The sequence below is a fragment of the Oncorhynchus mykiss genome, chromosome 19 (genome assembly GCF_013265735.2).
Source record: "Oncorhynchus mykiss isolate Arlee chromosome 19, USDA_OmykA_1.1, whole genome shotgun sequence".
Taxonomy (NCBI): Eukaryota; Metazoa; Chordata; class Actinopteri; order Salmoniformes; family Salmonidae; genus Oncorhynchus; species Oncorhynchus mykiss.
Genome location: NC_048583.1, coordinates 28,796,158 through 28,823,460, shown reverse-complemented (window position 1 = coordinate 28,823,460; position 27,303 = coordinate 28,796,158). Strand labels below are relative to the sequence as shown.

General features: G+C 44.1%; 2 protein-coding genes across 2 annotated transcripts in view; both read right to left on the bottom strand.

The window, feature by feature from the left end:
* Positions 1 to 7,220, bottom strand: part of stard9 (StAR-related lipid transfer (START) domain containing 9) — a 59,468-nt gene extending 52,248 nt beyond the window's left edge. The window contains exons 1-2 of the mRNA XM_036954602.1: positions 6,858 to 7,220; positions 4,298 to 4,367 (exon numbers count right to left, since the gene is read on the bottom strand). Of these exons, the coding sequence (XP_036810497.1) occupies positions 4,298 to 4,367; positions 6,858 to 6,904 (117 nt within the window). The 5' untranslated portion in view covers positions 6,905 to 7,220. The remainder of the gene's footprint in view (positions 1 to 4,297; positions 4,368 to 6,857) is intronic.
* A 134-nt stretch (positions 7,221 to 7,354) lies between these two features.
* On the bottom strand, positions 7,355 to 27,200 carry cdan1 (codanin 1). The gene is made up of 25 exons (XM_021573868.2): positions 26,971 to 27,200; positions 25,806 to 26,572; positions 25,403 to 25,636; positions 24,964 to 25,157; positions 24,513 to 24,626; positions 24,274 to 24,352; positions 23,972 to 24,092; positions 23,622 to 23,821; positions 23,370 to 23,445; positions 23,088 to 23,293; positions 22,748 to 22,862; positions 22,451 to 22,594; positions 22,086 to 22,252; positions 21,676 to 21,847; positions 21,523 to 21,577; positions 20,170 to 20,306; positions 19,878 to 19,981; positions 19,084 to 19,233; positions 18,850 to 18,913; positions 18,314 to 18,637; positions 17,936 to 18,043; positions 14,052 to 14,115; positions 13,142 to 13,368; positions 8,567 to 8,674; positions 7,355 to 8,388 (listed from the first exon to the last, which is right to left on the bottom strand). The coding sequence occupies exons 1-25, from the start codon at positions 27,175 to 27,177 to the stop codon at positions 8,269 to 8,271; spliced, it is 4,257 nt and encodes a 1,418-aa protein (XP_021429543.2). The 5' UTR covers positions 27,178 to 27,200; the 3' UTR covers positions 7,355 to 8,268.
* Between the last annotated feature and the right edge of the window lie 103 nt (positions 27,201 to 27,303).

The window sequence follows — 27,303 nt, the reverse complement described above, 5'->3', positions numbered from 1 at the left end:
TAAGGGCCATGCCACGAAGGGGGCAACTGAAGCAGAGCATGTATCTACACGCCCGGACAGAACTGTTGAGCTGTTGCTCTGGACAACTTTAGTTTACAGCCAACTGAGCATCATTTCACAAGCAGTACTCTCATCTTGTGCGCGAGACCTTACAAACCGTCGACCTCGTACGTATCTTCACCGTGATACTGTCAAGCCTTTCTCTTAACGCGTAGATATCGTTGTACAGTGCATTCGGAAAGTACTCAGACCCCCTTCCCATTTTCCACATTTTGTTACGTCACAGCCTTGTTCAAAAATTTGATTTCTCATCAATCTACACACAACACCCTATAATGACAAAGTGAAAACAGGTTTGTAAAAATGTTTGCAAATGTATAAAACATTTTATTTTTTTTACATAAGTATTTAGACCCTTTGCTATGAGACTCGAAATTGAGTTCAGTTGCATCCTGTTACAGCAAACGGCAAACACTGGTCTATATAAGGACACACAGTTGACTGTGCATGTCAGAGCAAAAACCAAGACATGAGGTCGAAGGAACTGTCCATAGAGCTCCGAGACAGGATTGTGTCGAGGCACAGACCTGGGGAAGGGTATCAAAACAATTTTTTGCAGCATTGAAGGTCCCCAAGAACACAGTTGCCTCCATCATTCTTAAACAGAAGAAGTTAGGAACCACCAAGACTCTTCCTAGAGCTGGCCACCCGGACAAACTGAGCAAACGGGGTAGAACAACCTTCGTCAGGGAGGTGACCGAGAACCCGATGGTCACTCTGACAGAGCTCCAAAGTTCCTCTGTGGAGATGGGAGAACCTTCCAGAAGGACAACCATCTTTGCAGCTCTCCACCTATCAGGCCTTTACGGTAGAGTGGTCACTCTTTATGGTAGGACGCCACTCCTCAGTAAAAAAAAGCCATTTGGAGTTTGCCAAAAGGCACCTAAAGACTCTCAAAACATGAGAAACAAGATTCTCTGGTCCGATGAAACCAAGATTGAAATATCTGTCCTGAATGCCAAGCGTTACATCTGGTGGAAACCTGGCACCATCCCTACGGTGAAGCATGGTGGTGGCAGCATCATACTGTGGGGATGTTTTTCAGCAGCAGGGACTGGGAGTCTAGTCAGGATCGAGGGAAGGATAAACAGAGCAAAGTACAGAGAGCTCCATGATGAAAACCTGCTCCAGAGTGCTCAGGACCTCAGAATGTGGGCGAAGGTTCAACTTCCAACAGGACAACGACATTAAGCACACAGACAAGGCAACACAGGAGTGGCTGGAACCCGATTGAACATCTCTGGAGAGACCAGAAAATAGCTGTGCAGCGACTCTCCCCATCCAACCTGACGGAGCTTGAGAGGATCTGCAGAGAAGAATAGGAGAAACTCCAGAAACACAGGTGTGCCAAGCTTGTAGTGTCATACACAAGAAGACTCAAAGCTGTAATCACTGCCAAATGTGCTTCAACAAAGTACTGAATAAAGGGTCTGTATACTTATGTAATTATGGAAAGATTTTTATTTTTAATACATTTGCAAAAATGTCTAAAAACCTGTTTTTGCTTTGCCATCAAATCCAATAAAAATCCAATAAATGTTTATTTGTCACATGCGCCGAATACAACAATGCAGTTAAGAAAATATTTACTAAATAAACTAAAGTAAAAAATAATAGTAACACAACAAAATAACAATAACGAGGCTATATACAGGGGGTACCGAGTCAGTGTGCGGGGGTACAGGTTAGTCGAGGTAAATAGTACATGTAGGTGGGAGTAAAGTATTGTGTGTAGACTGATGAGGAAAAAATAAATTAATTGAAATACATTTTAGAATAAGGCTGTAACGTAACAACATTCGGAAAAAGTCAAGGGGTCTGAATACTTCCCGAATGCACTGTATGTACAGCTGACATCACCATCGTTTCAGAACACACTCGGTTTAAGGGGATCAGGTTGAGCAGGGCCCATACGAGTAGTTATTTGGGATGCACAGTTGTAGATCAGGGATTCTGCACAGTCTGACAGTAATCAAGTCGATCTCCAATGAAGTTTCTAACAGCAGCATTAGGCCACACTAAAGCTATTCATTCCTCACAGCCAATTGACTGCAGTGAAAACCTGCTACTTCAGCCATGCACCATTGTTATGATACTAAACAATAGCCTTGCTTCGGATGGCTGATCTGAGAGTGAAACCACATAGCACACAGGCTTAGATATGGTGTGTGAGCTCGCCTCTGTGGTCATTACTCTATCCATCCGTCTATCTCCATTTCTGCCTCCTCCGTTCCTTCATTGCCCTGCTCTCCCGTCCTTCTTCAACGTTGCCCTCTCTCTCCCATCCGAGCGTGTGTGTGTTCATTCTCCTCTTCCCCTCTTTTCACTTTCTCCATCTTAATCCAAACTGTCCCACTTGCCTAAAATAATTATTCCCATAACAGCAGGACACCATATGTGGCTCGTCTCTTTCACATCATTTCTAAAAACACATATCCTCTCCCTTCTCTAACTTCTGCCGTAAACATCTCCAGCCCTGAACAACCAGCGATAATATTGATAATATTGCAAAGCTGAACATTCACACTCAAGAAACTTGATTTTGAGTCACTAAGAGGGGGTAATAAAGCATTGTCCTCCTAATTGCTGGATCTGGGAGGCAATAATTAGATTGGGGGGGGGGGCTGTCACAGATACTCAGTCACGCTACAGAGACGGTTTTAAACCACTTGCTCTAACAAAGGTATGAGGGTTGTAACTTGGGTTGTAACAACTTCGAGTGTCCTATTGGAGTGTGTGTATGAGTGTCGTGGTGTCTGTGGGAGGATCCCTTTGCCTGTGTGTGTGTTTGTGTGTGTGTGTGTTTCTACATGTGTGTGCGTGCCTGTGGGCCCTGTGTATGACAGTCCCTCCCTCTAAGTGTCTCTGAGTGTGTGAGGCAGTGTGTGTGAGGGAGTGTAGGCTCTGCATAATCATTATAAACAATATTGGATTGAGACAGCAAAGGGCCCAGTCCTGAGTGTAAACATCCTGTGTGTAAGAGACACATACCCTCTGGATGCCCCCACCTCCTCGAAACCTGCTGCCCTCAACCTGCCCTACACACATAAACAGTCCGTCAAGATCGCCGCCTCAGCTCTGATGTTGATTGAGAGATACAGTGGGGAGAAGTATTTGATACACTGCCGATTTTGCAGGTTTTCCTACTTACAAAGCATGTAGAGGTCTGTAATTTTTTATCATAGGTACACTTCAACTGTGAGAGACGGAATCTAAAACAAAAATCCAGAAAATCACATTATATGATTTTTAAGTCATTAATTAGCATTTGTAGGAAAACCTGCAAAATCGGCAGTGTATCAAATATTTGTTCTACCCACTGTATATTGGCCAATATCAAAGAGCAATAGAACATGAGAATATCATATACAGTATCAGGGGTTCCTCAAGGGTTCTTTGGGAAGGGTGATGGGTTCTTTGTGGAACCACGATGACTCAAAAAACCCTTTGAGCTCTTCGATGGTTCTTTACAGTTCATAAAGGGGTTCTTTGCTCTTTTAGTGAGGAGTAAAATGTTGGGGAGGCGGCTGATTACAATGTTTTGGGGGCGTAGTTTGAGCACAGCTCTTTTTGTGCAACCGTGAGTGAGAGTGTCATTCCAGTTGATCTCATCTGTTGTGTTATGCCATTCTATAAAACCATGGCCAGTGATGTGTCTTGTGAAAGACTCATGTGTGGCCTTGTGTCAATTGAGGACAGTTGACTAAATCAGCCAGGGATCCCCAGCTGTTCCAGAAGGTAGCTCGCTTGTTTGAACTAGCCAATTAACACAATAATAACACCTATGGAAATGTAACAATATAATATGGCTGAGCAGAATAAAAATCCCTGTATGGTTCTACAAAAGGGTCTACAAAAGAACCTTTCAGATTTTTTATAGAACCCACCTTTCTCATTCTCCATAAAGGTTCTATAAAGAACCATAAAAAAGGGTTGTAACTATAGTAGAGCCCTTTTCCGCTATAGTATATAGAACCTTTTTCAGTGGTTCTTTATAGAACCTTAGGAAAGGGTTCTTTATACCCCCATACAGGTTCCATTTAGAACCTTATGACCATGGTTCTTTATTGAACCTTTAAGAGATGGTTCTATATAGCCCCAAATAAGGGTTCTGCTTTGGTTACAAGAAAAATAACCCCAATCTAATACTATTTAGGAGACATTTGTGTGTGTGTGTGTGTGTATCAGAGTCACCTGTGCAGTTACATGCTGGGTAAAAAGCCAGTATGGCACTCACCTTAGTATTCTTTATCCTAACCAACTTGTCCTCCACCTGCACAGCTAGCCTCCCTCCATCCACACCTTCCCTGTGAAAGGCAGAGTGATAGACATTGTGTTAGTATACTTTCCTTTGTATAGTTTCACGCATTTGCCCACATTAACTACACATTATAATTGCCCAGTCAGGGGGTGTATTGGGGAGACGGGTAACAGATGTGGGGGGAGACGGAAAGTCGTGGTGGACAGACATGACCACGAACTGGTGGTCCTCTGTAGCTGTTAGTAGAGCACGGCACCTGTAAAGTCAGGATAGTGGGCTGAATTCCTGGGACCACCCGTACCTAAAAAAGTATGCACACCTGATTGACAGTCGCTTTGGATAAAAGCGCCTGCTATATTATTATATATTAGCTGAGTGTGAGAGGTAATAACAGAAACTAATAAATGTGACAGGCCATGTCCTTCATTCATCAGCTCTTCTGATCTACCCACGTTGCTCAGTTAGACAGGAAGGCTACATGAGACCAATCACTAATTACATTAACGATCGTTACAGAGACATCATTTCATCGGCGCTACCTTTTCAAACTCTGTTTTATGTACTTTGCCTTTGTGACGTTTAAAGAGGGAGGGACACCAGACAAAAATCTAGCAAGCGCTACTTGAGACTAGTGACATGAGACTATTACATGGTGTCAAAGACAATCCCCAAAATCTAGGAATTGGGGAGAGTTGGAAAAATACTGTCCAGTTCTTATTCAAAAGAAAACAGTCCAAACGGGCCCTGCAAAGAGTCCCTCGGGTGAGAAAGCTTGAGCCATTCCTTGGACAAAAGCCCATGTTTGTGTGTGTGTGTGTGTGAGAGAGTCTGTGTGTGTGTGTGTGTGCTCCAGATGCTGACTCTGGACACATATGATGCAACAGAATGAAATCTGAGGCTGTAGAAGAGTAGAGCTGAATGAGTTTAAAACTCCTTGAGCGACAATGGGGGATTGCAACAATGAGGGACACTGTAATAGTACTTAGAACTTCTCTGTCCTTGGTCTGGGTGTGTGAGGCGGGGTAGATACATCAGACCAGGGACTCTGTTGGAAGTTGTAATAAGCACATGCTCCACCACGTGGGATTCATTTTGCCAACCCCAGCAGCCCAACCCAAAACCACGACAACCTCAAGAGAGACGGCTTCTAACTGGGGTTCGACCAGCATGAATGGAAGGAGGAAGGAAGGAGATGGAAAATAAAATGAGGCCTCTTCTGTTTTGACACAAACTGAAATATTACTCAAATGTATTGACACTTTGTAACACATGCAGTAGCTAGTGCTGTCCTCTCTGTTTCTCTGTCTCTCTCTTTCTCTCACTCTCCAAAGTGTTCACAACATACTGTAGCCAATTGGAAAGAGTCGGATTGGCTGTCAGTTGGCAAAGGATAGATTACGTAGGGCCCTATTGGTCCTTTGAGAAACATGTAACAGCTTGGGTTCTCCTGTTATCTCTGTGTCTCAATGCAAAGCCTGAATGATGGCATGACAGCGACAATTACACTGTACCGAAGGGCAAAACACCTTTCCATTAACACATGAACACACACACAACAGCACCAACTTAAATCCCTGTAAAAGACACAACCAGGAAGCATGTATTTGCATGACAGTGAATTTGAGCTATTAAGTCCCCCTTTGTAATGCAAAGCGCAAGGAAAGGATTTAAAACAACCAATGATGTTCAGGCAAAGACTTTAAAAAAATAAGTTTTATAGTTAGGCCTATATTTCTTGGCCAAAGGCAATGGCAAAATATAGTTAACTTAAATTTGATTTAACTGTACAACCCCACCCCCTAAGCACCCCAAAGGACCTTTAACTCGACATACTGTTGTAATTTGGGCTAATAGGAGGGTGCTTGTGGGGTACAGTGCTTACTACACTAGTCTAGCTACCCCAATAAAAACATGTTTATGCCGCTGTAAAATAGACACACAAAAAAGTTTTCCCATGACTGTTTCGCCAACAAATGTAGCTTGTTAGATTGCGATATGGGTGATATAACAAACGGGATACGTATTCACTAGAAGGCAGCACACATTAATTTGTTCTAACACGGTAATTACAATATTGTTGTTACTGTGGCATATAGATTACTACTTCAGTAATTGCATAATAATGGAGACAATAGATTTTTCAAAATGTCAACGTAAATGTTTTTATTCTGACAGTGTAGCTTTGCCCTATACCTGCTGTCAGTGGCCTTTCAAGAAGTAACCTGCAAACTGAGACCGAGGATGTATGCACAGTATATAAATCATGCACATTTAAGGCATATAGGCGACCTACATCTTATCATCATGACATTAAATACATTCTATCGGAAAGTAGGCAAGAGATCGAATGAGCTGGGGCTGCCCAATTCAGTCCAATTCCCATGCGTAGTAACACTGACAACACACAACAGCAGAATAAATCACAGCTATTGTCATCTACTCTAAAAATGATCATTTGCATACGAAGCAAGGCAAGTTAGTAGTCCAACTTTATTGACAGTGAACTCAGAATTGAAGAGAAATAGGCTGAATTTACCTTGCGTTGAGAGGGCGAACTCGAATGGCGACTTTCACGTTTGCCATAGTTCCGCTCTTGGTAAAGGCGACTAGTTATGCTATAAACACCCCTTAATAATTACATTCACCCGTTAAAACGGGAAAATGTGTATTCACCGTCCGTCAATTAAGACATCGCTCACGAGAAAGAGCCTCTTCGTCCGGACGCTCAACGGACAGTGAGACACACTGAACGCAACTTCCTGCTGGCCTGGAGTCTGTGTTGAGAGACCGAGTGAGGCGGAGCAGCTCAGAGGACGCTTGCCTTGCCATTAGAAAACATGGGGCATATAAGATTTCACAAGTGCATTAAATTCCCTGATGAAAATGTGTTCATGCAAATACAGTAGGCCTACAGTGACAAAGAAAAATGACAATGAAAAGGACCCACCCCCAATAATATATCTTCATTAGCTCAATCAAAAGCATTGAAAAGACAGCCAAAGCCTACATACAGAAACACTTCTAACCGTTTAGTCTCAAAGAATACATATTTATTATTTTTCAATATGTGACAGGCAGCATGCGAAAATGTAAAGTTTAAAAGCAGCAGACAATCGTGGTACCATTAAGTCCAACGTGAACTAAACATTATTACAAATGCACAGAAAGCATCCATGAACACACAAAATCACGAGTGACGGTTAAAGGCATTGTGTTACACTCTTAAGTGCTTCTGAGACCAACACAAATACATATTTATCTGTGAACATTTAGAAATGGCACATTCCTTGGCCCAATAACAAATCATCCCCCAGCCAGCCCTTACCCACTATTGCTGAATGTTGACACATACAGTATCTACTATAATCCTTTCAGACCTACATATGTCTAGGGCAGTAGGGGTCGAGTAGGGATTGGTTTCTCATGTTTTTGTTGTCCATTTTTGATTTACTAGTGTCTGTCCATCAAGTTAGTTATTATTTTATTGATGTTGCACCCCTCGTTCTCAGCCTTCTGGTACACCCTTCCCCCTGGCCTATGGCTCCACCACAAGTCCTGAGCAGCAGGACTTTTTGGTTCCCATTTGCACCTCTAAACAGGACAGTGTCAGCCGGTCCCAACTCGCTCCCTACTGCATCCCTTTGGCCCTAACCCTTACCCTAACGATGTTTGCGGCTAGGGCTTAGTCTGAACTGACTGTGGCTGGCTGTACAGAGTGATGTTCCAGGTGATTGTCTCCTCTGTTCTGTACACAATGGCTGTTCATCTAAACACGGTCTGTGTGTGTTTAACATCTCAGGAACCTAGAACGGCACTATGGACTGACTGGCCAGAGTAGTAGAGTTCAGCTACACCTGTCAGTGACATATGTCTTCTAACAGACTGGGCAGTGTTGGCCAACAGAGCATGTGTCTCTCAGAGCCATGTGTTTTTTTTTGTCGAGATGGTTAGTTGGCTCCCTCTACAGGTTGTGGTGAGACCTGCAACATGTCCATGTGGTTCTGAAGCTCAGGCAGAGGAAGGGATGTGGTGGAAGAGGACTGCTGCTGGATCTTCTCTATGAATTCCTAAATAGCGAAAAGAGAGATAGTTATTCACAAGCAGCCATAGAGTGTATATCTAACAGTTGTCAGGTTTCGCTTGACTAAATTCTCTTGAACAGTTATTACAATGAGCACCACCGATTTCCAGTTCCACGCAGTGCGGAGGAGACAGACATGTTTCAAGTTTCAAGCAAACAATCACCGTTGGCCAGGGTAACTGTGACAGCTTCCTCCAATGAGAGACCACTTCTTCTTCTCCCAGAATCTCCCGCTCTACCAGCTGTCTGACCAGGAACAGAAAGTTGTCCCACTGTAGAGATATGACAGAGAGCATGCTGGTTTATCTGGGGGGCATAAAAGCTGAGCTTCCCATACTCGCGTCTACAGAATTGTCGATGAAATAAGGTTGACATAATTACATTTAGGATGACATTTACATGTAGACAATTTAGCAGATGCAATTTTCCAGGGAAACCACCACATATCAGTCAATGCAAGTCATTTCTTCAATACATACACAACCGGTCAAATGGTCAAGGGTTTTTCTTTATTTTTACTATTTTCTACATTGTAGAATAATGGTGAAGACATCAAAACTATGAAATAACACATAGTATTGTTGAGATTCTTCAAAGTAGCCACCCTTTGCCTTGATGACAGATTTGCACATGCTTGGCATTCTCTCAACCAGCATCATGAGGCTTCACCTGGAATGCATTTCAATTGACAGGTGTGCCTTCTTAAAAAGTTAATTTGAGGAATTTCTTTCCTTCTTAATGCGTTTGAGCCAATCAGTTGTGTTGTGACAAAGTAGGGGGGTATACAGAAGATGGTCCTTTATCAAACAGGGCTAAGTCCATATTATGGCAAGAACAACTCAAATAAGCAAAGAGAAACAACAGTCATCATTACTTTAAGATATGAAGATCAGTCAATGGGGAACATTTCAAGAGTGCAGTGGCAAAAACCATCAAGCGCTATGATGAAACTGGCTCTCATGAGGACCGCAACAGGAATGGAAGACACATAGTTACCTCTGCTGCAGAGGATAAGTTCATTACCAGCCTCAGATATTGCAGCCCAAATAACTGCTTCAGAGTTCAAGTAACAGACATCTCAACATCAACTGTTCAGAGGAGACTGTGTGAATCAGGCCTTCAAGGTCAAATTGCTGCAAAGAAACCACTACAAAAGGACAACAATAATAAGAAGAGACTTGCTTGGGCCAAGATACAAGAGTAATAGACATTAGACGGGTGGAAATTTGTTGTTTGGTCTCGAGTCCAAATCTGAGATTTTTGGTTCTAACCGCCGTGTCTTTGTGAGATGTGGTGTGGGTGAACGGATGATCTCCACGTGTATTTCCCACCGGAAAGCATGGAGGAGGTGATGTTATGGTGTGGGGGTGCTTTGCTGGTGACAAGTCTGTGATTTATTTAGAATTCAAGGGACAAGTAACTAGCATGGCTTCCAATCTGGTTTGGGCTTAGTGGGACTATCATTTGTTTTTCAACAGGACATTGACCCAACACACCTCCAGGCTGTGTAAGGGCTATTTGACCAAGAAGGAGAGGGATAGAGTGCTGCATCAGATGACCTGGCCTCCACAATCACCCGACCTCAACCCAATTGAGATGGTTTCGGATGAGTCGGACTGCAGAGCGGAGGACAAATCAGCCAAGCGCTCAGCATATGTGGGAACTCCTTCAAGACTGCTGGAAAAGTATTCCAGGTGAAACTGGTTGAGAAAATGCCAAGAATGTGCAAAGCTGTCATCAAGGCAAAGGGTGGCTATTTGAAGAATCTCAAACATGTTTAACACTTTTGGTAACTACATGATTCCATGTGTTACTTCATAGTTTTGATATCTTCAGTATTATTCTACAATGTTGAAAATAGTGAAAATAAAAGAACCTCTTGAATGAGTAGGTGTTCTAAAACTTTTGACCGGTAGTATACATATTCTGCTTCAACTACACACAGCTGAAGTCGGAAGTTTACATACACCTTAGCCAAATAAATTTAAACTAAGTTTTTACACAATTCCTGACATTTAATCAAAGTAAAAATATCATTTCTTAGGTCAGTAAGGATCACCACTCATTTTAAGAATATGAAATGTCAGAATAATAGTAGAGAAAATGATTTATTTCAGCTTTTATATTTTTCATCACATTCCCAGTGGGTCAGAAGTTTACATACACTCAATCAGTATTTGGTAGCATTGCCTTTCAATTGTTTAACTTGGGTCAAATGTGTTGGGTAGCCTTCCACAAGCTTCCCACAATAAGTTTGGTGAATTTTGGCCCATTCCTCCAGACAGAAAGGGTGTAATGGAGTCAGGTTTGTAGGCTTCCTTGCTCGCACACGCTTTTTCAGTTACAGTGCCTTGCGAAAGTATTCGGCCCCCTTGAACTTTGCGACCTTTTGCCACATTTCAGGGTTCAAACATAAAGATATAAAACTGTATTTTTTTGTGAAGAATCAACAACAAGTGGGACACAATCATGAAGTGGAACGACATTTATTGGATATTTCAAACTTTTTTAACAAATCAAAAACTGAAAAATTGGGCGTGCAAAATTATTCAGCCCCCTTAAGTTAATACTTTGTAGCGCCACCTTTTGCTGCGATTACAGCTGTAAGTCGCTTGGGGTATGTCTCTATCAGTTTTGCACATCGAGAGACTGACATTTTTTCCCATTCCTCCTTGCAAAACAGGTCGAGCTCAGTGAGGTTGGATGGAGAGCATTTGTGAACAGCAGTTTTCAGTTCTTTCCACAGATTCTCGATTGGATTCAGGTCTGGACTTTGACTTGGCCATTCTAACACCTGGATATGTTTATTTTTGAACCATTCCATTGTAGATTTTGCTTTATGTTTTGGATCATTGTCTTGTTGGAAGACAAATCTCCGTCCCAGTCTCAGGTCTTTTGCAGACTCCATCAGGTTTTCTTCCAGAATGGTCCTGTATTTGGCTCCATCCATCTTCCCATCAATTTTAACCATTTTCCCTGTCCCTGCTGAAGAAAAGCAGGCCCAAACCATGATGCTGCCACCACCATGTTTGACAGTGGGGATGGTGTGTTCAGCTGTGTTGCTTTTACGCCAAACATAACATTCTGCATTGTTGCCAAAAAGTTCAATTTTGGTTTCATCTGACCAGAGCACCTTCTTCCACATGTTTGGTGTGTCTCCCAGGTGGCTTGTGGAAAACTTTAAACAACACTTTTTATGGATATCTTTAAGAAATGGCTTTCTTCTTGCCACTCTTCCATAAAGGCCAGATTTGTGCAATATACGACTGATTGTTGTCCTATGGACAGAGTCTCCCACCTCAGCTGTAGATCTCTGCAGTTCATCCAGAGTGATCATATGGGCCTCTTGGCTGCATCTCTGATCAGTCTTCTCCTTGTATGAGCTGAAAGTTTAGAGGGACGGCCAGGTCTTGGTAGATTTGCAGTGGTCTGATACTCCTTCCATTTCAATATTATCGCTTGCACAGTGCTCCTTGGGATGTTTAAAGCTTGGGAAATCTTTTTGTATCCAACTTCTTCACAACAGTATCTCGGACCTGCCTGGTGTGTTCCTTGTTCTTCATGATGCTCTCTGCGCTTTTAACGGACCTCTGAGACTATCACAGTGCAGGTGCATTTATACGGAGACTTGATTACACACAGGTGGATTGTATTTATCATCATTAGTCGTTTAGGTCAACATTGGATCATTCAGAGATCCTCACTGAACTTCTGGAGAGAGTTTGCTGCACTGAAAGTAAAGGGGCTGAATAATTTTGCACGCCCAATTTTTCAGTTTTTGATTTGTTAATTAAAAAAGTTTGAAATATCCAATAAATGTCGTTCCACTTCATGATTGTGTCCCACTTGTTGTTGATTCTTCACAAAAAAAATACAGTTTTATATCTTTATGTTTGAACCCTGAAATGTGGCAAAAGTTCAAGGGGGCCGAATACTTTCGCAAGGCACTGTATGCCCCCAAATTTTCTATAGGATTGAGGTCAGAGATTTGTGATGGCCACTCACATTTAGAAGACCCATTTGCAACCAAGCTTTAACTTCCTGACTGATGTCTTGAGATGTTGCTTCAATATATCCACATCATTTTCCATCCTCATGCCGCCATCTATTTTGTGAAGTGCACCAGTCCCTCCTGCAGCAAAGCACCCCCACAACATGATGCTGCCACCCCCGTACAGATGAACGTGTACAGATGAACGTGGTATCTTCAGGCGTTTGGAAATTGCTCCCAAGGATGAACCAGACTTGTGGAGGTCTACAATTTTTTTCTGAGGTCTTGGCTGATTTCTTTTGATTTTCCCCATGATGTCAAGCAGAGGCACTGAATTTGAAGGTAGGCCTTGAAATACATCCACAGGTACACCTCCAATTGACTCAAACGAGGTCAATTAGCCTATCAGAAGCTTCTAAAGTCATGATATTTTCCAAGCTGTTTAAAGGCACAGTCAACGTAGTGTATGTAAACTTCTGACCTACTGGAATTGTGACACAGTGAATTAAAAGTGAAATAATCTGTCTGTAAATCATTTTTGGAAAGATTACTTGTGTAATGCACAAAGTAGATGTCCTTACAGACTTGCCAAAACTATATTTTGTTAACAAAACATTTGTGGAGTGGTTAAAAATCGAGTTTTAATGACTCCAACCTCAGTGTAAGTAAACATCCGACTTCAACTGTATAAACAAAAACATAACATACACCAAGTAGCTATGCACATGTAGGCTATACTGAGACGTACCTGTGAGTCGCTGGCCATGAGGACAGCACTGAGTGTCATTTCTGTGAAGAGCAGGTGGAGGGGGGCTGATGAACAACAGTCTCTCCCCCACAGGAGGATCAACTGCTCCAGCAGGACTTTGATTGAACAGCCTACCCTTTGGACTGGTGAGTCTGGTAATACTGGATCAGGAGACACTGTCCTATCACATTCCTCCTGTGGGGACACCATGGGCAGCTCCCCTGAAACTGTGCATACACACAAATTCAACGATGATAAACAGTAGGTCTCATCTGGCTTCATTCCATAATGTATATGCTGTAGCCAACCCTTGTCCTACAGGACATGCACTGAGGGCATGATAACAATGGAGGTCTTGGCAACAGGCAAATTAATGTACACAGTGTACAAAACATTAGGAACACCTTACTAATATTGAGTTGCACCCCCCTTTTTCCCTCAGAACAGCCTGAATTTGTCGGGACATGGTGTCAAAACCGTTCCACAGGGATGCTGGCCCATGTTGACTCCAATGCTTCCCACAGTTGTGTCCAGTTGGCTGGATGTCCTTTGGGTGGTGGACCGTTCTTGATACACACAGGAAACTGTCGAGCGTAAAAAAACCAGCAGCGTTGCAGTTCTTGACGCACTCAAACCGGTGCGCCTGGCACCTACGACCATACCCCATTCAAAAGGCACTTAAATATTTTGTCTTGCCCGTTCACCCGCTGAATGACACACAATGCATGTCTCGAGGCTTTAAAATCTGTCTCCTCCCCTTCAATCTACATTGATTAAAGTGACATCAATAAGGGATAATAGCTTTCACCTCCTCCTCATGGAAAGAGCAGGTGGTCCTAATGTTTCATACACTCAGTGCATCTCCCCCCGACCTGGTTTCTAGCCGTAGTCCCAGCTCTCGTCATCTTACCTAGTTTACAGGCTAGTAGGACGGTGCAACGTATCAGCATCTGTTCAGGCATTGGGAATGAGAACTGTGAAGTAATAGGTAGGAGGGAGAGGGGAGAGAATAAATACAAATCAAAAACAAAACTTGTAGCATACATGTCTAGGTCTGTGGCCGTCATGACATTCCGCCAGCCGGTAACTGTCATGCAAATGACAGCCGTTCTCACGTTTATTTGACCATTATTTAACAAACACGTTTAGCATCTCCAAGCCGGCACGCATGCAAACCGCTGATGGCCGCAGTTGAAACATCTACAGTGCATTTGGAAAGTATTCACACCCCACATTGTTAACTTACAGCCTTATTCTAAAATGGATTAAATACATTTTTTCCCCTCATCAATCGACACAAAATACCCCATAATGACAAAGAGAAAACAGGCTTAGATTTCTGGCAAATGTACTAAAAATAAAAAACCGAAATAACTTATTTAAATAAGCATTCAGACCCTTTACTATGAGACTCAAAATTGAGCTCAGGTGCAGCCTGTTTCCATTGATCATCCTTGAGATGTTTCTACAACTTGTTGAGTCTACCTGTGGTAAATTCAATTGATTGGACATGATTTGGAAAGGCGCGCACCTGTGTGTGAGATATATATATAAATATAAATATAAGGTCCCACAGTTGACAGTGCATGTCAGAGCAAAAACCAAGTCATGAGGTCGAAGGAATTGTACGTAGAGCTCCGAGACAGGATTGTGTTGGGGCACAGATCTAGGGATGGGTATCAAAAAATGACTGCAGCATTGAAGGTCCCCAAGATCACAGTGGCTTCCATTATTCTTAAAATGAAGAAGTTTGGAACTACCGCCCTGCCAAACTGAGCAATCGGGGAAGAAGGGCCTTGGTCAGGGAGGTGACGAAGAAGCCAATGGTCACTCTTGGTCCAGTACTACTCTCCCATCTCCTCTGTGGAGATGGGAGAACCTTTCAGAAGGACAACCATCTCTGCAGCACTTCACCAATCAGGCCTTTATGCGGAAGCCACTCAGTAAAAAGCCACGACAGCGCGCTTGGAGTTTGCTAAAAGGCACCTAAAGAACTCACAGACCATGAGAAACAAGATTCTCTGGTCTGATTGAACTCCTTGGCCTTAATGCCAAGAGTCACGTCTGGAGGAAACCTGGCCCCATCTCTACAGTAAAGCATGGTGGTGGTAGAATCATGCTGTGGGGATGTTTCTCAGCAGCAGGGACTGGGAGACTAGTCAGGATCGAGGGAAAGATGAAAGGAGCAAAGTACAGTGAGATCCATGATGAAAACCTGCTCCCGAGCGCTCGGCAACTCAGCCTGGGGAAAATGTTCACCTTCCAACAGGACAACGACCCGTTAGCACACAGCCAAGACAATGCAGGAGTGGCTTCGGGACAAATCTGTGAATGTCCTTGAGTGGCCCTGCCAGAGCCCGGACTTGAACACGATCAAACATTTCTGGAGAAACCTGAAAAAAGCTGTGCAACGACGTTCCCCATCCAACCTGACAGAGCTTGAGAGGATCTGCAGAGAAGAATGGAAGAAACTCCCCAAAAACAGGTGTGCCAAGCTTGTAGCGTCATACCCAAGAAGACTTGATGCTGTACTCGCTGCCAAAGGTGCTTCAACAAAGTACTGAGTAAAAGGTTTGAATACTTAAGTCATTTTATTTTTAATACATTTGAAAACTCTTCTTAAAACCCGTTTCTGCTTTGTCATTATGGGGTATTGTGTGTAGATTGATGAGGGGGGAAAAAAACACTTGAATACATTAGAATAAGGTGGTAACATAAAATGTGAAAAAAGTGGAGGAGTCTGAATACTTTTTGAATGCACTGCATTTATTTTAGGGTTAGGCAGGTCTAAAAAAAAAAACATTAAAATGTATTTCATATTAGTGTATTCTGAGTCGGCCTAATGCACGTTATCTGGCCATGCCAATGGCACCCTCGGCCTGTAGGTAGTCTGTTAAGATATGCTTATAAATCCTGTGACATTATTTACCTATCCCCCCCATTCCCGAGCGAGCGCACACTGCGCATATGTAGCGCTATGTTGAGAGTAAAAGTGATCATTTGAAACAAGTCCTATACACTAGATTTAGAGTTACTTGGCAACTTTAGTTGTGAATGACACAAACCTTAGAAAAGATATATGGGCTGCATGATGTGATTATAGGGTATTGATGATTTGGGAAAGTTGCAACAAAAAAAGAAGAAGCTGGTGCTCTGTTCCTTGCTTCAGGCTGAACATGCCGTTCTCTCGTCAAGTGATCATATTTTCACTATTCTAAATGTAATCTTGTCTTTACTATCATGTAAAAGTAGTTTTAATTTAGAATGGGCCATATATCAAAATGGGCAGAAACAGGGGCATGGGAAAAAATACATGTCCTCCACTTGCACTTGAATAGTGAATGGAGGTTGTGCTTTCTTGCGGTTCCTTTTATGCTGGGTAGGCTACTCCGGTTTTACAGTAGAGCAATGTGCATAATATTAGCAGCTGAGAAATAAATATATTAACACTAGAAAGCTGGGATCCTCTTTCTAGTGGCAACCATCAGAACTCTGCTTTCACACAGGATTGCATGTAGAAATGTCTGGGCTCATAAGAACACTTATTTCACTTCACGCGTCAACCCGTTTGAGGAGCAAGCCTCTCGCTGCGTGACAGGTGATATTCTACCTAAACTCTGTATGCCATGGGCTCTCTAACCCAGTTCCTGCAGCTACCCTGTGCTTCATTTGGGAAAGCAAGCGAAATCTGTTCACGAACATCGATAGTAACATGTTTAACCAACGAAACACATTTCATTAAACTGTTGACAGCCCCCGTCTCCGCGTCCTCGAGAAAGTATTGAAGGAGAGAGAAGAGACGGAAACGCATGGTGGTGAGATATTAATTATGATAATATATTTTTTTTAAAGACCCTATTAGTAGGCTATTCAAGATCAAATACAAATTCACTATAATTGTAGGCTAACTATACTCGGTAAGTGAATGAACCAACTGCATCACCTAGGCCTATACGTTCTCTCCCAGACTCATGGATAGAACATTTGGAGCGTATCATAAGGTAACCATGCCATTCAGTATGCATAATAATACAGTCCACACTCAAAGGTGATTACTAGAGTTTTGTTGAATTTTGGAGTAGCCTAATAGGCTAGACAATTGTTTACCAAAGACATCTTAAATCTGTTGTATTTTTTTAAAATGTTTTTCTGCCGTGCGTAATATGCGGTAGGCTATATAGGCCTATTGTATAACGCCATTTTAATTCAGGCTTTATACAGGCCTATGCATAAGCTTTAATATGCCAATGGGTGTTCTACATGAGATGCCTTAAATGCTTTGCATTAATCATCACCTTAGAAAGCTCTGTCCATTTAGTTGTGTTTGGCTTTGAAACAACATCCACAACGACCACGTTTTCCACTCAGTTTCCACCTGTTGTTGAACTTCTTTCTTCAGAGTGATCGATCACAGTGAGGTCAAACAATGTAGACTAACAGTGAGTTTCAAAAGCATGACACTGTTTTGATTAGATTTTCAATTGGATTTGCATTGATGTCAGAGTGGGTTAGAGGGACAACCGAGACCTGAGTACCAGACCATTAGTGACCTGATGATCGTTAGAGAGTTGGGTACTGCCAACGCATCAGTGCCATTCATGTCAAAGCGCACAGATTACCGTGACTCAAACGGTCACGTGGAATTTTGACTGCGGTCATGACTGCAAGTGTGGAGGTAATACGGTCACCACAACAGCCCTATGCAGGACCTCTATCTGAACCATAAGCCCATGTTCATTGCGGGAGTATAAAGCATGTGTTAATCAGGACCAAGGTGATAACAGCTTGCGGTACCTTTTTGCAGCTCAGTGTGTCTCCTACTTTTCCCAGTAGAGCGTTCAGCTGTAGACAAGTCAACGCCTCCTTTTCAGACCTCGGACCTACTGCAATACTCAACACCTCCTGTAGGGGGCACAATCATCCTCTTTTATATTATCATCAATAAGATTGATTCACCAGAGCTGAACCTCACATAATCTACCATTATTCTGATAGAAGTATGAGAGCATAAAATCAATCTATCAAAGTCAAATCAAATTTTATTGGTCGCATACACATATTTAGTAAATGTTTTTGCGGATGTAGCGAAACGCTTGTGTTCCTAGCTCCAAACTAGTGTCTATAATAAGGATAGCATTACATCCTGGCATTCTTCATTCATTAGAACATTACCTTAATCTCTACCAGGACATCAGATGGTAGTGGTGCACTGTGGGGGCAGTCTGGAGGGCAGGACGTCACAGCCTCCTCCTTGCCCATGTCCCGTTTTGGGGTACGTGACTGCTCCTGGGAGACTGCTGCAGTTCCAGCTCCAGCTTTAGCCACAAGACCAGAACCTTCCACACCACTAGCCTCTGGGCTGGGAAGAGACTTCATCACACGGTCAAACGTTGTTTTCCACTCTCGCTTGACCAGGGCTGTGATGTTGGAGGAGAGCCAGCTATAGGCCTTCTCAGTGGCCAGGCGCTTGGTGATGTTCTCAGACGTAGTGAGAACCTGGCGGGAGAGACAACGCATGTTAGCATCGTCAGCAAGGACTGATTTAGCTATAGCTATTTTATTAAGAAAGAAAATGTACCGCAAGTGTGACACGCGGTTGTCTCACCTAGCGATCTTTAGACCGATGCACTAACTGTATGTCGCTCTAGATAAGAGCATCTGCTAAATGACTAGACCAGAGTTAAAAGAGCAACGCTGAATAGACTTACAGCGGGAGACGTCTCGTCAGGAAGAAGAACCCGGATGGCTTCTGGACCCTTCTCACTGCAAAACCTGAACGCACAAGAGTCTGTAGTCAAAGCACTACAAAAATTATAGTCACACCCCATACAGACCTGGGTTTAAAAATAGTACCATAGGCAGGGCTTGCACTTTAGGGACCATTTCATTGGCAAGCTCCATGAATCAAGTTTATAACCACATACAGACAAAACCATGTGTACCTGGTAGCTCTCTCTAGAGCCTCCTGGCCCCCGTCACAGAGTTGAGCACAGATGGAGTCGTTGAGTATCAGAGGGTTGGCCCCTGGTGAGATCAGCCCCTCCCTCAGCAACCTCTCTCCACCACGGACCAGCTCACACACCAGCGTGACCCTGCAACACACAGTCACATGATACTACACGTATCAACACAGACACCTAAAAAAACAGTAGATACATACGACCACTATATTATGTACGAGTGTACAAAACATTAGGAACACCTCTTTCCATGACATAGGCTGACCAAGTGAAAGCTTTGATCATCTATTGATGACACCTGTTAAATCCACTTCAAACAATCTGGATGAATGGGAGGAGGTGGGTTAAAGAAGGATTTTTAGGCCTTCAGACATGGATTCTGTTTGTGCCATTCAGAGGGTGAATGAGCAAGACAAAATATTTAAGTGCCTTTGAACGGGGTATGGTCGTAGGTGCCAGGCACACCGGTTTGGGTGGGTCAAGAACTGCAAAGCCGCTGGGTTTTTCACGCTCAACAGTTTCCCGTGTGTCTCAAGAACAGTACACCACCCAAAGGACATCCAGCCAACTGGACACAACTGTGGGAAGCATTAGAGTCAACATGGGCCAGCATCCCTGTGGAACAGTTGACACATTGTAGAGTCCATGCCCTGGCAAACTGAGGCTGTTCTGAGGGCAAAAGGGGGTGCAACTCAATATTAGAAAGGTGTTCCTAATGTTTTGTACACTCAGTGTATACTGTGTACACACACACACACACACACGACAGTACCCACTTCATATGTTTGACACAGTTGGATCCCACCCTCTCAGCTACAAACTCCACCGTTCGTCTGAGAGATGGAGGCTGGTTATGGAAGAAGGCTTGCTCCAAATCCACCTTTACAGACAAAGGTGACAACACAGTCAAATCAACGTGCTTCTAGAGACACTTTTCTTCGTATTTAGTATGCTTTGCTGGGAAGAGGAGAGACGGTCAGAAAGATAATAGGAGAGTATCACATAGGCAGTACGTCAGATTGGAACCCGGGGCACTAACCACTAGGCCAGCTACTCCTAGAATCGTACCTGTAGTTTTTGCTGTGACCTGGTGGTGGTGGGGGTACCTCTTAGCTCAGCAGAGGTAGGGGTGATCTTACGGATGAGGCCTCCACCCCTGGCAGAGCTACCGGCCACAAAGGCAGCGAGGAGCTTACGGAACTCACCTGAAAACAACAGATAATCAAACAGCTACAATTGTGAGAACACCATTTGGGGCCCCTGCAGAAGACTTTGCACACGTAGAAATAGAATAACTATTGTCTATTGCCGGGGTTGGGGAGGAACGGATTAGATGTAAGGGATTACAAAAACAACGGTAACTGTAATCCGTTACCAGCAAAAATATTGTAATCAGATTAGATACTTTTGAAAAACTAGATGATTACTTTTAAATTCAGAACGGATGTTTGCGAGAAAATTTTTAAAAAAACGGACACTTCTGTTGTTTTCTCAATGACATTCAAATCAGCATTGAAAAAAGGCGCAAGCTTAAGTTTGTTCCACCTGAGCGACTCGGCTACAGTCCAAGCTGTGTCTTCCAATGGTGCGACTGCTGTCGGCATCCAAAGATTATCCAACTTGAATAAAGGCTTGGAGGTACGGCTGACAGCAGGGGTGTAGTCTACGGCGATACGGATATCACTTATTATTGACATCTACATAGCGCATTGATGTGAATCACACAGCTACTCTCTGATTTAGCTATTTGCGCCTTACGGATTGTGGATGGCTGTTCACAAATCTAAATGTGTATTTCAAGAAGTTTAAGCTGCCTATCAATCATTATTCTTGAAACCAGTGGACAGCCAGTGAAAAATGCACTCTTGCAACAGCTGCATAGCTCGGATCCAAGCCTATGGAATAAAAGTGGGGCTTTTATTGCTCAATCTAATTCATTAAAAAAATCCATAGGCTTAATGGACACATGCTCAAACTCGCACACTTTTGATAAACTTAACAAGGGGCAATCTGTAGTTGCTACATACATTTTTGGACTTATAAATTATATCAATGTACAGATATAATTTAATGTAGCAGTAAGTGATGGTTAGAAGAAGCTCACATAACCAACCCATAAAGTACAATTTTACCTCCATATATGGCCAGCTATGTAAACATTAACATTGATTTATCCTGCAATAGATGTCGTTCAATTGGTAACATACATTTTTGTCTTCCTAAAATGCCTCTCAAGGGCAAAGTAATCTAAAAGTAATTGAATGTAATCAGATTACATTACTGAGTTTTGGTAAACCAAAAGTTGCGTTACTGATTACAATTTTGGACGTGTAACTAGCAACTAACGGATTACATTTAGAAAGTAACATACCCAACGCTGTCTATTACTATAAATTACTCCATTTCTATGGATGTACCCACCCAGGAAAGGACAGCAGGTGTAGAGGAGCTGTTGGTCCACCAGGGGGAGACAGTCCTAAAATAAACAAAAAAACAAGTTCATCAAAACTCATGAAAAGACCGTGGCATTTCGCCTTCAAATGTAATTGAGAAGAGCCATTCCAGTTTACTCACAAGTCCCTGGACGTTGGTCTGGCTCTCCTCTAGCTCGACAGCTACAGCGAAATCAGTAGTGAAGAAAAGCTCCTCCGGGATCACTGGGATCTGGAACAGCCAGCCTAGAACAGCCACCATGAGAAGCTGATTCAGGTAACACACCTCTCCTTCTCTGGACAGCACCATCCGCCTAAGAGACACACACACACACTGGGTCAGGACTTCAGATCACGAGAGAGACGGGGAAGCAGAGTGGAAAGGGAGAAATAGAGGGAGAAGGAGAGAGATGGGTAGAAAGAGAAAGGGAGAAATGAAGGAAGAAACTAGAGACAGGAAGAAGGTAAAAGGAGAGGGGAGGAGTGAGAACACATGCAAGAGAGAGAGTGAAAGCACTAAAAAAGGAGAATGATAGAGAAAGTAACACACACCTGTATAGGCTGAGCAGCAGTCCCAGAACGGTCCTGTAGCAGAGGAGGAAGGGACCGGTGAAGTCCAGCATGGAGAGGAACTCCACCAGCCAGGGCACAGTCAGGATGGTCCGTCTCCTACGAACACAGCTACGCAGGACCGCACACACATCCAGCACAGACATACTCTGAGAATGGAGGGAAGGAAAAAGCACAGAGGAGGGAAGCTTGTAATAAAATTGTTATCTTCTGCAGATGGATGAAAAAATATGCCTCTTCCAACCAGGGTGAGGGTCAGTGACATTTCAATTCAGTCAATTCTGGTTTGAAGTCTACTTCCTGAATTGCTTCCACCGACTACTATTCCAAGTCTGGTGCCACAGTACCTTGCTGCGGAGGTTGGCAGTAGCCTCCTGTATCTCCCTGGAGGGCCTCTCAGAGGTCTGGTATGGCAGGAAGGAGATATAACCCAGGAACTTAGCTAGGAGACGAGCCAACAGCAGGACAGAGGAGAAACGCTGCTTCTCATCCTGAGAGAGAGATGAGGTGGCACAGAGAGAGGGCGAGAGAGAGGAGATATGGGAAAGGGGGGTATTAAAACAAGAAAATATATTCTCCACCAAGCCCCATTCTGATTGAGGTGAGAGATCTTGCACCAGGTCTACAGAGTAATCAGTGCTGACTTGTTGTTCCATGTCTCCCTCGGCACTGGAGACCACGGGAGCCAGGACAGACACCTCGTCAAGCTGGAGGAGCTGCTGACACAGACTGTCCTTCAGGTGCTGGTTCAGCTGGCAGCTAGGACAGAGAGGTATGGTTATGGGTAGACGTTCACCCAAATGACAAATCAGGATACTTCCGCATCTGTATAGATCTGAGAACAATCAGTCCGTATAAGATCTCTGCAAAATGCATAAGTAGTGTTTAACACTGCAGGAACTCGATCAATATGATTTGACAATCTGGTAATCTGCAAAATGCGACTGCATTGTATCCAAGCTGGAACACCACTGTCAATCTCACCAGCTTGCGGTCTTTAAGAAGTCCCTGAAGAACTCCTGGTGTCCCGGGAAGGCGGGTGGAGGACAGGGTCCCAGAATGCCTTGGGGCTGGATCAGACGCTCCTCCAGACGCTTTAGACGCCCCAGGCTGTCTGCTCCCAGCATGCCTAGTAGGTCCGCGTCGGGGGTGTCGCCCGGGGAGCCCAAAGCACGGGGACCTTTGCACATCTAGAGGGAGAGAGGGGTGTTAGCGAGAGAGAGAGCAAGAGTGTGTGTGTGTAATTGCACCATCCCAATTCCATACCTGCACCAACTGCTTGAGGAAGAGTCTGGCGAAATGAGAGTGGTTTCCAGTGGAGTTCAGTTGACTCACCATTCCTCTGAAAGGAGGAAGCACAACAGCACCACCATTATAACATGACCAATAACAAGGCCTACTCCTATAAAAAAGACATCACATTTTGCTGGAACCAGAGCCTTTTTATAGTCCAGGAATAGGCTTAAACTCGTTCTGTGAAACTGGCCATTAGTTTGCTACCACTAGTATTGGTCTTACCTGACCCTACTGCCTAATTCAGCTTCAAACTCCCATCTAGGTTCCTTGTGGAAGTCTTCCCACTCTCGCAGCACCTCGTAGAAAATATCCCTCTGCTTCTTGAAGGTGTGGAAGGCCTTGTCACTGCTGAAGTTGGAGCGGTTGTCAGTGGCAGGCTGGAACGGGACAGAGTGGATGAAGGTGTCCACAGAGGGCGAGACCTGGAAGGGAAGAGAGAGAGGGCTGGGCTCAATTACATTCCAATTCATTGCTTTGCGAGTAGGAAAATGTGAATTCCTGTTTACTTTGGAGTTGACTGAAGAGAACAAAACATGAGTGTATTAGTGTTCTTGTCATGTTGGGTTATGTACCTTGGCTGTGCTGGAGTCCTGGGCCAGAGTCAGTCTGTTCCTCAGGGACGGAGAGAAGCAGGTCACCCTCTCGTTCTCAGCCAAGAGACGCAGGGTGTCTTTGTCCAGGTGAGACACCAACCTGACACAGACAAAGATTGTTTTAACCTTTATTTCACCAGGTTGTCACATTGATGTCAAATTACCTCTTTTAAAGGGAGACCTAGCCAAGAGTGCAGGTCCGGTATAAACACATATGGAGCCAGACTATCATAGGATTCAAATCTTAAATGTTCAGTATAATATGCCCAGGAAGAACTCACTCAAACTGATTCTCCAGCACCCTGACAGAGAAGTAGACACAGTTGTGCACCTTGCTGAGATAGCCTCTTTCCAGGACATCTGTGTAGATCAAACACAAAGGGTTTAGCAGTCATATTGTCACCAATAAAATATTATTAACCCACACATTTAAATAAATACATTTGCGCTGAAAGAAAGAATATTACAAAACTCCATCCATACTGATTACTGGTCATGTTGAAGAATCTCCACCTCTCACCTAACGTCCCCATACTTAGATCCTTGTCCTCTTCCTCTGTGACGGCTGGTGTTCTAGATGTCAGAAGCTGCAGCACAAAGAACAGTTCCAGGAACACGTTGGGAACTAGGTTCTCTGTCAGAAAGAGATAGACCAAACACAACATTAGAATCTTCACCAGAATTAATGTTATTACACAACAGTAATTAAAAAATATATATTAATATATTTTTTTTTTTAATCGCACTAAATGCACATTACTTCAACTAAAGTACTTAAAATCTTACAAAAAAGCAGATTTCCAAAAGAACACATTTTGATTATATAACTAGCCAACCCTAGCCTGGTTACAGATCTGTTGTGCCAACTTCTATGATCAATGAAGACAGCACAAAAATATCTGGGACCAACACAAGGACCAGGTTAACCCCCCTCTGGCATGAAACACTGTCTCCCCCTACAGGTCATATACCAGAGATGCAGGTGCAGTAGAGGTCAGCCAGAAGGTCCAGTTCAGAGGTCAAGGTGACTTTAGAGGGGTCAGGATTCAAACCCAGGGTGACAGGGGTAATTTTGGAGCCTGATACTGGCCGGAGCCCTGGTTTGGTAGGGGTACAGGGGTCCAAAGAGGTGGGTAAAGGGGAGCCCTGCTGGGCTCGTTTACACCTACAAGAAACAAGTAACAGATTGAAAATGACAGCAAAGGAAAAAATGAGATAATTGAGATTGACAGAGGTAGAAAAAGGACTGGTTTCATGATCCCAAATAAGACTACTCCTGGATTTTTTTAAAACTTTCAATTGAGATTTTCCATTCAAAACAATTTTTTGTCCAGGATTTGGCTGTGTTTGGGAAATCAGTCCTAGAAGGTGTGTGTTATAAATGGTGACTGGCCTTCTTAACCCACTTACTTCACTTTCTTTAGCAGTTCTCTCTCCTCCTGCAGACTGAGAGGGGGGCTGCCCACGTTCAGGGCCCCAGTGATGCTCCCTTCGATGGCCCCAGTGACTGCCTCGGGGACTGGGGAAGGGCTGGAGGGCCTGGTGCTGAAGGGGGTGGAAGTGAAACAGGTCTTCGGTCTGGAGTGAGGCCGCTCTGCACTGACTGGGGTTGGGTTGATCCTCCGAGATGGTTTTGTATGCAGTCTAGTGGAGAAAGAAGTGGGGAGGACAGAACAGTATGATAAAAATAACATTGTTGTTCATTGTTTTGGTTGAAGTAAGATATTTTTGATTGATCTCTTATTGAATTCACAGGTGAGAACGTTTCATTCAGTGTTCTTAAATTCAATTCAAGGCATAGAACAGAACTCACGCTGGTGATGCATGCGACATCCCCATAGGTGGGAAGTCTTCCAGATTGGTTAAGTTGAGCTGGACCAGAGTTGTCATCTGAGCCATTGGAGGTGACACAGCTGGGTCACCCATTTTATTAGCCCCTCCTCCCCTTCCCTTCCTCCCACCACCCTCAGATCTTCCTGGCCCCACCTCGTCAGTCTGGAACACACCACGCCCCCCACCCTGCCTTCCCTGCCCTCCCATCCCAGCACTCCTCCTGCGGCCACGCGGCTGCTGCTGGACCCCCAGGCTGAGACTGTGGTGGTGCTGGAGCTCTGGAGGTGACGGCATGAAATCCCCCAAACTGGCTCTCTGGGTGGAGCGGCGCTCTGAGGGAGTGTGCCTGGAGGTGGAGGATGGAGCAGGGCTCCTGGCTGAGCTGAAGGAAGGACTACTGAGGGCACTGATCCCACCCAGGCAGTGGGAGCCAGATGGGGGTTGGGTAGTATCCCACTCAGCCCCAGGAGACAGGGAGGGAGTGGAGGAGAATAGCTGTACACGGCTGGCACTACGAGGACCGGTTCCAGGTCCGGTAGATCTGCAGTCCCCCCTATGCTCACTGGAGAAGCCTGGCCCCTGCTGAGAGGGCTGGGAGACCCTGGGGTGGCTGGGGGTCTTGGCGGGTGTGGCAGGGCCATGGGTGAGGGTGGAGCAGCTCTGCTCTCGCAGGAAGTTCAACAGGAAAGGAACAAACTCCTGTCTTTCGATCTTCAGTGGCTTACACCATGCCAAGCTGTCACTGTCCTGTTGTGACAATAACAGTAGGAAGAATGTATGAGAACATCTCAAGAATATCTAGCTACATAACGTTAACTAGCTATCTTGAAGTGGTCATCATTAGCTAGCAATACTTTCATAAAGAACTAGTTACGTTAGTTGATGACCTGATTTACATCATTCTGAAGATGATACGACAGGTAGCGAGTTGTCAGTTGACTAGCTGGTAAGCTATTGATTTCTTAACAGTTAGCTAGCAAACTGGCTAGCTAGCCTAGTTTCCATATTGAAAACAGCAGGTGAGCGAGCAGTGGAAAAAGTTTTGTTTACATCCGTTCCACGATGACATTTCGCAGCGCACGCAAAACTATTGAAACCAGGCCCCACGAAATCCACTTAATCTCGGGTTTGCAATTGTCACTTACCCCGTCGTGTTTTAACCATTCTACGGCCTTGATAGCTTCCACTTCCTTCTGCAGCAGCGATTCCAAAAGAGCCGCCATTCTGGTCTGAGCAGGCGCCGTCTGGCACTCTGCCTGCTGCTTGGAGTTGGGGGCGTACCAGAATGGGAGCAGGCGCGCGAATGTCGCTACTGCATTGCCCTGGGGCGCGCTCCAGAAACAGGACAGCATGTCTACTTCCGTCAGATCATTTCCTGCGACGGACAAATCAACGTTTAAGTGCAAACAGCACTCAAACCGGAACCGGTTCCAATATTACGTGAAAATACTAGGCAAATGTGACATTTGCATTACAAT

What these genes read in the sequence shown, in the direction of transcription:
- cdan1 (XM_021573868.2), bottom strand. Translation starts at nt 27,177, where the DNA reads ATGCTGTCCTGTTTCTGGAGCGCGCCCCAGGGCAATGCAGTAGCGACA. An exon ending in CTGCTGCTCAGCCTATACAG is followed by an intron (nt 21,848 to 22,085) that starts GTGTGTGTTACT and finishes TGTGTCTCTTAG; the next exon opens with GCGGATGGTGCTGTCCAGAG. An exon ending in GGTCACAGCAAAAACTACAG is followed by an intron (nt 19,982 to 20,169) that starts GTACGATTCTAG and finishes TTGTCTGTAAAG; the next exon opens with GTGGATTTGGAGCAAGCCTT.